The following is a 10372-nucleotide window of genomic DNA, read 5'->3' as shown; positions in this document are numbered from 1 at the left end:
TTTGATGATTCTGCTCCATTAACAGATCTAGTGAATTCCCAATGTCATAAAATTGAAACCAAGCCAGAATCCCTTCTCAACCAAACCCCTACCCCCAAACCCCTACTTGCAAGGAAACAGACCTGAGTACCTTTTCCTTATATTCACCAAAGTAACTTTTTCAGACATTAATCAGGGTTTTGTGACACTAGTCCCCCCTCTGGAATCTTGATAACATAGTGACACATATCTTGAGTTGGTTTTATAAGAACTAAAATGTTCTACCAGATAAAAAAAACCACTGACTCTCATGGGCCACAATCACATAAACCCCAGGCTAGCTGACATTGGATGATTGATGATCACAGCTCCTAAAAGAGCTCATTGTAACATGCGCTCCAACCAATCAGAATATACACATGAGCTGATCACCCATTGAAGACCCCTTGCCCCAATTTCACCCTTTAAAACCAACTGCCAATAAATGAACCAGGAGTTCAAGTTTTGAGCACTACCTTTCTCATTCTCCTTGCACGGTGCTACCAATAAAGTGAGTCTAATCTCTCTACTACAAATCTCATGTTCAGTGTGTGTGACTCACTTGGTGCCTGGTGGACAAACCCTTCAGTTACAGAAGTAAATGTGGTTCTGACTTTGAGGTCTTTGTGTGTTTATATAGAAAATGTAATTCATTACTAAAATTAAGGTCAACCTTCTATGTTACATCATTGTATTTAAATTATTTTAGTTTCATATTAATTGAATCATTCATTCTTTAATTTCTATTGTCACCAAATTTCTTTAAAATTTTTTTTCAACATTAAAGGTGAGAATATTAGTGTGTGTTATGTCTTTGTGTGTTGTGTTTATTTGAAAGATAATCACATACAAATGTACATACATTTATAGGTACATACACTTTCTACCTATGGAAGAGTTATTAGACATACTCTATGTTTAAAAAAACATTTTATTTATTTCTACCAATATCTACTGGAATTAGGTTTATTATTCCACATCACAAACAGAAATAAGGAAACAGAGGATCAGGCTAATTACATTTTTTACTATTATATAACAAAGCAATTAAAGCTTTTGTGTGTTTTTTGAGTCATGTAAATGAACCTATGCAGTATGTACTCTTAATTTTTGCATAACTCCTTTAATTCAGAAATATTGCTTTTTACTATGTTCATTTTATTTTGTTATTATATTCCAATAAATTATTTTAAAAATTTCTTTGAAACAATAAACAGGTTCAATAATGATACAAAATAAATATATAATTGTTTGCATGTATATATGAACAGTTAGAAGAGAAATTAAGAGGAAAATTCCATTTCTAATTGCATAAAAAAGAATTAAATACTTAGAAATAAAGTATAAAACATGGCTAAAAATATTGAAAAAGGCACAAATAAATGGGAAGATATTCTGTGTTTCATATTGTTAATGTCCATACTATTGTTAAAGAGAAAACCACAGGCCCAAAATGGCATCACTCCAGCTTAAAACCCATGATGCTAAATTTAGATTTCATACTGGCTTTAATGGAAGTTTACACCTCTCCCAGAAGCTTAATTTTATTTTTTATAAAAATATATTTTATTTTTTACAGAGAGGAAGGGAGAGGGATAGAGAGTTAGAAACATCGATGAGAGAGAAACATTGATCAGCTGCATCCTGCACACTCCCCACTGGGGATGTGCCCACTACGGGTATGTGCCCGTAACCAAGGTACATGCCCTTGGTTGGCGACCAAGGTACATGCCCTTGGCCAGAATTGAACCTGGGACCCTTGAGTCCGAAGGCCGATGCTCTATCCACTGAGCCAAACCAGTTAGGGTGCAGAAGCTTAATTTTAATCAACCAGCCTTGAATTTCTGGTCAAGCACCAGTAAGGTAATCTGTCACGTGAGCCCTCCCCATTCCCCATAGAAAGAAGAGGGAATCTGTCTGATATAAATCCTTTCTCTCCTCTTCCCCCAAAGAAAAGATGTCATGGCCCCAAATAATCTTTTATTAAATCTGTTTTAAATAGCTCCTTTGTCCCTCCCTCTTTCCTATAAAAACCTTCTATTTTGTACACCCCTCTGAGCTCCCCTTTAGTTTCCAGATAGGAACTTTTACCTCTCCCTTAAAGAATGTAAATTTTGAGTCTTGCCAACAATAAGAGTTATCATCAGAGATAACATTTTGTGACCTCTATGGAGGGCAGGGCAAATTTCTAATTACTGAGCATCTTTTCTTCCTATTGTCCTACAATGTCCTTCCTCCCTTCTGTAGCTCCAGGTGCTTCACCTCATCTTTAGCTCAGAATGTCATATAAACGGTACATCGCTGTATCATTCTGTCTCTGAACCTCTCATGTATGCCTCCAAGTAGATTTCACTGGGAGAGAGATATTTGGTAATCAAGTTTTGCCAGTAACTATGGTAGTTATGATTGTTCCCTATACATCTCAGTCTATTGATAATGATGCAATAGGACAGGAATGCCTGGGCACTGACTTAGGTCTTACTTCTTTCCCCTGAGACCAATCCCTATGTGACTGGATGGACCCTTTCGATCCTTATTAAAATTGCAACAATTGGACCCTCAGTTAAATAAGACAATAAAATCTGGAAATTATGTATGAAATACAGTAGCATGTTTGTAGCACAAGTACCTGACTAAGCTTTTTTTCACAGACATCCATCTCAGATAATCATATTGCCAGATGTATGACACTGCTACTACAGAAGCACTCATGATGCCACCACCCACGAAGTTCCCCTTTTATTTTTAATTTGATTTGGAACTTGAAATATATGCAATGTTATTTTTAATTAGAAGCAATTTCAATACAAGTAAAGGAAGGAAGTTCACATTAAACAGTGTATATATCTAAGGAGCAAAGTTTATTTGGAATTAAACACAAAATTTTTGTGATTTTTACACAAGATTAATATATTATACAATTTCCCTTGTAGAAAACCCTGAGTAACCTAGATAACTGACCATAGGGGTGACTCTGCTTTTCCTTCCCCTGCCATAATTCCACTCTTGTTTTAAAGAAAAAGTGAACCCACAAAACCCTAGCCATCCTGCCTTGGACCCCAATACAGGCAAAGTCCTTCAGTCAAAGTCCATTTCATATCTCTCTGTCTGCTAGTCTGTCTCTCTCATTCACACAACACACACACACACACACACACACACACACACACACACACACACACACTTTCCTGTGTGGCATTTGGACTGTGAGTAATAAAACTTAAATTTTCATAGTTCCATGATGGTTATTGAAATCATAAGGACCATAAGGATCCATCTAGTTATAACAATGGCTCTGGTCTGAGGAACAAGTTGTAGGACCCAGGCCAGTGCCCAGGCATTCCTATCCTATTGCATCGCTGTCAATAGAAGGAGACTTATAGGGAACAATCATAAAGTCTGCAGTATCAAGAAGATCAGTTAAGGTACCAATGTACAAAGAATGAGAGACACATGGTGGATGAACACAGAACAAATTACTTACAATGATATATGTCATTTGAGAAGAAATTATTGTAAAGACATCAATGTTGCCAGTGAATTAAATGAAAACTTCCAAATATTTCTGATCAAGGTTGGAAAAAACTTTGTGAAGGTACAAAAAAAGACAAAGGGAACAACTGTTTATATAACAGACAAAGCGGAAAGCTTAATAAAATGGTTACTTAAATTGTTTAAAAGAGTTGAAACGAATGAAGGAAATTCAAGGACAGAATAAAAGGAACAAGTCTGAAAACTACAATCTGATGAAAGAATCCCAATTTCTGGGTCTTGGAGCACTTTTCCTACCTCAGGCTGATATTCTGTTTTGTACCTGTCATCCCATAGAATCTTTTCAGGGCCCTCTTTATGTCTTTGTTTCTCAGACTGTAGATGAAGGGGTTCAGCATGGGTGTGACCACAGCATATATCATCGAGGCTGCTGCACTTCAGTGTGAACTTTATGGTACTCCTAGGACTGTTCCATAAAATAAGGAGGCAGCTGGGAGGTGAGACGCACAGGTAGAAAATGCTTTATACTTCCCCTGAGCTGATGGGATTCCCCATATGGAGGACACTAGCATAGAGTAAGTGTAAATGATACCAAGGAGGGGACCAGCACCCAGTAGTACAGTTATGAAATACATCACCATGTTATTAAGAAAGGTGTCAGAACAGGCAAGTTTGATCCTCTGCTTAGTTTCACAGAAACAGTGGGGATATCTAATTCTGCAGGGAAGGACAGTCTTGATATCAGTAAGCTGTATAACAAGGAATTCAGGACACTCATGATCCAGGATACCAGAACCAGCAGTCCACAGAGCCGGGGGTTCATGATGACTGTGTAGTGCAGTGGGTGGCAGATGGCCACATACCTGTCATAGGCCATCACAGTTAGAAGGAAGTTGTACCAACCTCCACAGTGTGATAAAATACATCTGTGTGATGCAGCCTACATAGGTGATGACTTTGCTCTGTGTCTGGGTGTTCCACAGCATCTTTGGGACGGTGCTGGAGGTGAAACAGATGTCTACCAAGGACAGGTTGGAGAGGAAGAAGTACATGGGCGTGTGGAGGTGGGAGTCTGAGCTGACGGCCAGGATAAAGAGCAGGTTTCCAAACACAGTGATCAGGTACATGGAAAGGAAAAGCTCAAATATGAGGGGCTGCAGTGCTGGTTCCTCTGAAAGTCCCAGAAGCAGAAATTCTGAAATTCATGTATCATTGCCTTGTACCATGGGGTAGTGGTCAAAACTAGGAAGAAAAATAATACGATTAATTTTACACATGTGGGTATTAACATAGTGAAATGCTAGAATTTATGTTTTTCAGTCAAGAAATTGTATACTTATATTGATTATGTCGCCTTTAAGGGGTCTGCTGTGACAACTGTTATTAGGAATTATTGTCCTGCACTCAGCTTTCCCCCAAAAGTCATGTAATATACAGTGTTAATGAAAAATTCTTTTATGCATTTGAGGAATTTATGTTGAGTATTGACTATCTTCTAGGGTAAGAGTATAGAATGCTGAGAAATAAAGTTTTCTACAATCCAATGATGGAGAAAGAATATAAATTACCAAGGAGAAAAAACACTGCTCTGTCAGATAGTGACAGATGCTATGAAAAAGAAAAGCAAGTATATAATAGAGTGACTGGAGGTGTTGTATTTTACTGAGAGGTCAGAAGGTCCCTCAAGGTGACATTTCAACAGAGTCCTGGAGGAAGACAGAGTGGGAGTCGTGAAGTTATCTGGGGGAATTGTGTGCCCTGCTGTGGGAAGAGTCAGTGCAAAGACCCAGAGTGTGGCGTTTGTTTCAGATACTCAAGCCTGCAACCCAGGAATGTGCCTTGACGAGAAATCCATTCATGACCTTCTGGTTCATGGGTTGATGCTCAAGCATTGAGCAGCACCAGCCAAGCAATAGATGCTTGTTTTTTAAATCAAGACTGATCAAGATGACTTCTTAGTTGCAATAGCCTTCTAATGCATTTTAGGTATCCAATATTATCATCTGTAAATGTGATTAGTTTACTTTTACCCAAGACATGAACCTACTATTGCTTTTACTTTTTGGTTGCATTGGTTTGAAATTTCAGAACAGTGATGGCATACATGATAGTAGCAGGTATATTTGTCCTCTGTATGACCTTCAAGCACATTCCTCAAATATTTTGTTGTCATGTCTGATATTAGCTGATGATCAAGGAAACTATTTTATGATAGTTAAGAAATACCTTATGTACAGTTTCTCAGAAGTGCTGTTATACAGTATCATTTGCATATCTTAAGATGATTCTAGTATTTTTGGATGATTTTTTTCTATTAATCTATTCTAAGATAATAAAGTTAATAAATTCTCAATATCAGAGGCTCATGCCTCTCATGGTGGACTGCTTCTGTCCATAATTGAAATCAGGTAGTCTGTACTCCATACATTATTCCATAGAATTGAAAGATGCCTCAGTAAGAGAATAGCTTGCCAGGTTACTGGAACCATCAGCAAAAAACAAGGACAGCTCCTGGTTGAGCCTCCTAGAGGTACTTCTGCTTGACTTAAATGGACATTGGCATAGGGAGAGTTATATTGGGAAGAAAGTCAGGATGGTGGATGGGTCTGACAGTTACATCAGCCAGGGTCTGGGGAGACTGAGCAGAGCCTGTGTGCTATAGATTTCCTGGACCTTCCCACTAGCAGAAAAGAGGCCAGATTTAACTCTTCTTTTAATTTTACAATTTTGTATCTGATTAACTTACTGCCCATGTCTGAATCTACACACTTAAATCAGGGGTCAGCAAAGGACTCCCCAAAGAACAAATCCCACCCACAGCCTGTTTTTGTAAAGAGGCTTTATCAGTAGGGTGATGGTGGCCCTGTAAAAGATATGTCTACATTACCTGTAATTGTGACATTACTGGGAAAAAAGGTTCTTTATAGATAAAATTAAGGATCTCAAGATGAAATCATCCTGGAATATCCAGTTGGACCCTAAAACCAATGATCAGGGTCCTTATAAGACATACAGTGGAGAGGCACAGAGAAAAGAAGACCATATGTCTCCCAAGATTGGAGTGATGCAGCCACAAAGCCCAGGGGTGCTTGGAGTCAGGAAAAGGAGGAAGTGGCAAGGAGCACAGCCTCCCTTAGAGCCTCTGGGGAGTGCAGCCTTTCTGACATCCTGAGAAAAGACTTCTGGCATCAAGAGCCTGATGTAATAAATTCCTGTTGTTTAAAGCCACCCCAGCTTGGGCTTAGTTGTTTCAGAATCCACAGAAAATAAATACCTACAGTCAAGCCCATCTGTGTGGGTATTGCCTACCAGTGCTTCCACACTACAATGGCAGAGTTAAGTAGGTGCAACAGAGCACTGATGCTCCAATAATAATCTTTATCTAGTTCTTTACAAATATGTTTGGCAGTGACTCTAAGTCACTATCATGTACTGGTTTTATATTCAAAGTACTGTTTCCCATCGTAAAGTAATGCACTGAATAGCCTGCTGGCCAGAAAAATAATGTACTTATGTGAGTTTAAAGATGTGAATGCATTTACCCCAGATGAAAAATTGAATAATTGGATCTGGAGCACTTATACAAAGGACACCCTACCTCTACAGCCAAAGTTTACCCCCCATCAAGTGCATATTCAGAACTGATCTCTTGTTTGTAAAACTGAGGTCAAGGGAAGTTTCTGGGAGGTTCCTGTTTGGGATGGGTGTGGTCAGGGACATCACTAATCTCTGGGTCAGACACTCCATGTGACTCACAGCAGCTCAGGAGCTCATGATGTTATCCTGTCCATGTGTCCTGCATGAGCGCTTACATACCCGGGGAGATGTTTATTCCAGGGGAGGTGGACACATCACTAAGAAGGGGATATGCATCTGGCCCCCAAGGTGATCCCATGGAGACCAAACTGGCAGAAAAGTTGTCTTTTATTTATGGCCCCTTGGTTCCGAAGGGACTGAGTTGCTTAGAGAACTGAGCAACAGTAAAACAGTCCATTTAACGAGGAGCCCTGAGAATTCAGCCTCTGGACCTCCCCCTGCAGACTCACCTGCAGCTCCTCAGCCACAGGCTAAGAGCATCCTCTCTGTGCCTCTCTAAGATGCTCATCTGCTCCGGAAAACCCGCACCTGACCTGCATTTCTTGCTCTTTCCACATCAATAGTTGAAGGAAGGAAGGACCGGTAGAGCCAAATCCAGTGAGTGATGCCACTGGGGGTGCCAGAGTGAGCACTGTGGGAAAGAATCCTGGGGAGAAGTAAAGCTTTTAATAACCTTGTCTTCTGGGGGAACAGTCAGGCTGATGAAATAGTGAAAGGGATGGACTCAAGATCCCACACATTTGGTGTCCTTAGGTCTGAAGGGCTTTCTTGCAACTTATTCCTCCTCAGCCCCTTTCTTCTCTCCATCTCAGAGCACAATTCCACAGCCTCTCTCCTCCCACAGCGGGAACAGACCCTCCCTTCTCTCTGCTCAGCTCTCAGGATTCTGCTTTATTTCAACCTTAGCATTTCCTCTTCTCTGTGAAGCATTGACAGAGTGAGGCAGGCTTGCAGAGCAGAAAAGCACTGAGTTAATGTCAGGGAAGTGTGAGTTCTAATTCACTCTTCTACAGCTGTTGCCTGATGGACCTGGAACTTTTCTTACATTCTGTGGGTCTTCCTCTCATCAGCACAAGAGTGAGTAGAAGGAGATCTCAGAGAATGCTCACGGAAGAACAGTTGCCATGGTCCAAGTGCCCAGGACCAGTGCCATGGGCTCTCTGCTGGGCTCTTCACTCATTATTTTTTCCTCATTAGTAGGAGCTGGCCTTTTAAACTGTTCTCCCATTTATTGCATTGAATTCCACATTAGTTTTACTGTGTCCCAAATTAAGACATGCCTTTTACATTGTGATCCAGCAATTATTGCAAACACATGCACACACACACACACACACACACACACCTGAACAAAGGGAACCATGAAACCTTTATGTATGTATCCTCACTATGTATAATGCACACTAATATTTTCTTTTTTGCCTTCTTGAGTCTATACTATTTCACCATTCTGGATCCTTTTTGAGTCTTTAATACCTAAAACAAGTGTCATCTCAGGGCTTTGGCACTGCCTCTTTTCCTACATAACCCTCCTTCCCCAACTAACCCATGTCACCCCCTCTGTCTGCCTTGAGGTCTCTGTTCAATTGTCACCCTGTTTGCAGGGCTGCCTGTCCTCCCAGTATAAAGTAACACCCCATCCACTCTCTTTTATAACTACTTTCTTTCTCTTCACATGACACCATCTAACTTGTTATATGACATATACATTGTATGTGTTCTTTAACTATCATTATTCTAAGAATTTTGTATCTGAGCATCCTGTACCCTTTCCCTGGAGGTGGGAATTGTCAATAAATATTCCTCAAGTGCATGAAAGCATTTCTCATGAAAACAGTTTAATCCATGAGCACCTTGGAAACAAAGTTTAAGGAGGACTGGAATTCCTAATCAGAGATGTTATGGGGGATGAGATGTTCAAAAAATAGATATTTTAATAGATATTGTTGCTGTATTGCAAAATATAATTGTAGCATTTCAACTATGCTTGTAATGGCAATTATTTTCAAAACTAATCATGCTATTTTTTCTTTCCTACTAGTCACCTCCACCGCATGGGACCTGAGAATGAAACTCTGTTTTCAGAATTTCTTCTCCTGGGATTTTCAGAGGAACCAGCACTGCAGCCCCTCATATTTGGGCTTTTCCTCTCCATGTACCTGGTCACTGTGTTGGGAAACCTGCTCATCATCCTGGCCGTCAGCTCAGACTCCAACCTGCACACACCCATGTACTTCTTCCTCTCCAACCTGTCCTTGGTAGACATCTGTTTCACCTCCACCACCGTCCCAAAGATGCTGTGGAACATCCAGGCACAGAGCAAAGCCATCACCTATGCAGGCTGCATCACACAGATGTACTTTTTCATATTCTTTGGAGGACTGGATGACTTCCTGCTAGCCGTGATGGCCTATGACAGGTATGTGGCCATCTGCCACCCCCTGCACTATATGGTCATCATGAACCCCCGTCTCTGTGGACTGCTGGTTCTGGTGTCCTGGATAATGAGTGCCCTGAATTCCTTGGTAGAAACCTTAATAATGTTGCAACTGTCCTTCTGTATGGACTTGGAAATCCCCCACTTTTTCTGTGAAATCAAGCAGATAGTCCAACTTGCCTGTTCTGACACCTTTCTTAATAACATGGTGATGTATTTTGGAGTTGTGTTGCTGGGTGGTGGTCCTCTTGTTGGTATCCTTTACTCTTACTCTAAGATAGTGTCCTCCATACGAGGAATCTCATCAGCTCAGGGGAAGTATAAGGCATTTTCTACCTGTGCATCTCACCTCTGGGTTGTCTCCTTATTTTATGGTACTAGCCTAGGAGTGTATCTCAGCTCTGCTGCTTCCCAAAGCCCACAATCAAGTGCAGCAGCCTCGGTGTTGTACACCGTGGTCACACCCATGCTGAACCCCTTCATCTACAGTCTCAGGAACAAAGACATAAAGAGGGCCCTGAAAAGATTCTTTGTGATGGCAGGTACAAAAGGGACAATCATCCTGAGGTAGAAAAAGTGCCCTTGATTTCAGGGCTCCAGAACTCAAAACCAGAAATTGTGATTCTTTAATAAGATTCAGTAATGCTCCTTTTATGTCTGTCCTTGAAGTCCCTTTGTTTGTTTCAACTTCTCTGTACCATTTAAGCAACCATTTTATTAAGCTTTCTGCTTTGTCTGTTATACAGGCAGGTTTTTTCTTTGTCCTTTTTTTTTTTTTTTTTTTTCTGTTCACAAAGTTTTTTCGAACCTTGATGAGAAATATTGGGA

General features: G+C 40.3%; 1 protein-coding gene and 1 pseudogene across 2 annotated transcripts; one reads left to right on the top strand and one right to left on the bottom strand.

Moving 5' to 3' along the window:
• Positions 1–3803: 3803 nt before the first annotated feature.
• On the bottom strand, positions 3804–4736 carry LOC308519379 (olfactory receptor 7A5-like; annotated as a pseudogene). Its single transcript has one exon. The product of its transcript is annotated as an olfactory receptor 7A5-like (transcript).
• Positions 4737–9161: 4425 nt separating this feature from the next.
• On the top strand, positions 9162–10115 carry LOC308519448 (olfactory receptor 7A10-like; the record flags this gene model as incomplete). The annotated part of the gene is made up of 1 exon (XM_081091433.1): positions 9162–10115. One exon carries the CDS (start codon positions 9162–9164, stop codon positions 10113–10115), a length of 954 nt encoding a protein of 317 aa, XP_080947559.1.
• Positions 10116–10372: the final 257 nt, after the last annotated feature.

The sequence above is a fragment of the Myotis nattereri genome, assembly GCF_964212035.1.
Source record: "Myotis nattereri genome assembly, chromosome: 5".
NCBI classification, from domain to species: domain Eukaryota; kingdom Metazoa; phylum Chordata; class Mammalia; order Chiroptera; family Vespertilionidae; genus Myotis; species Myotis nattereri.
This window is presented reverse-complemented; position numbering and strand designations above follow the sequence as displayed.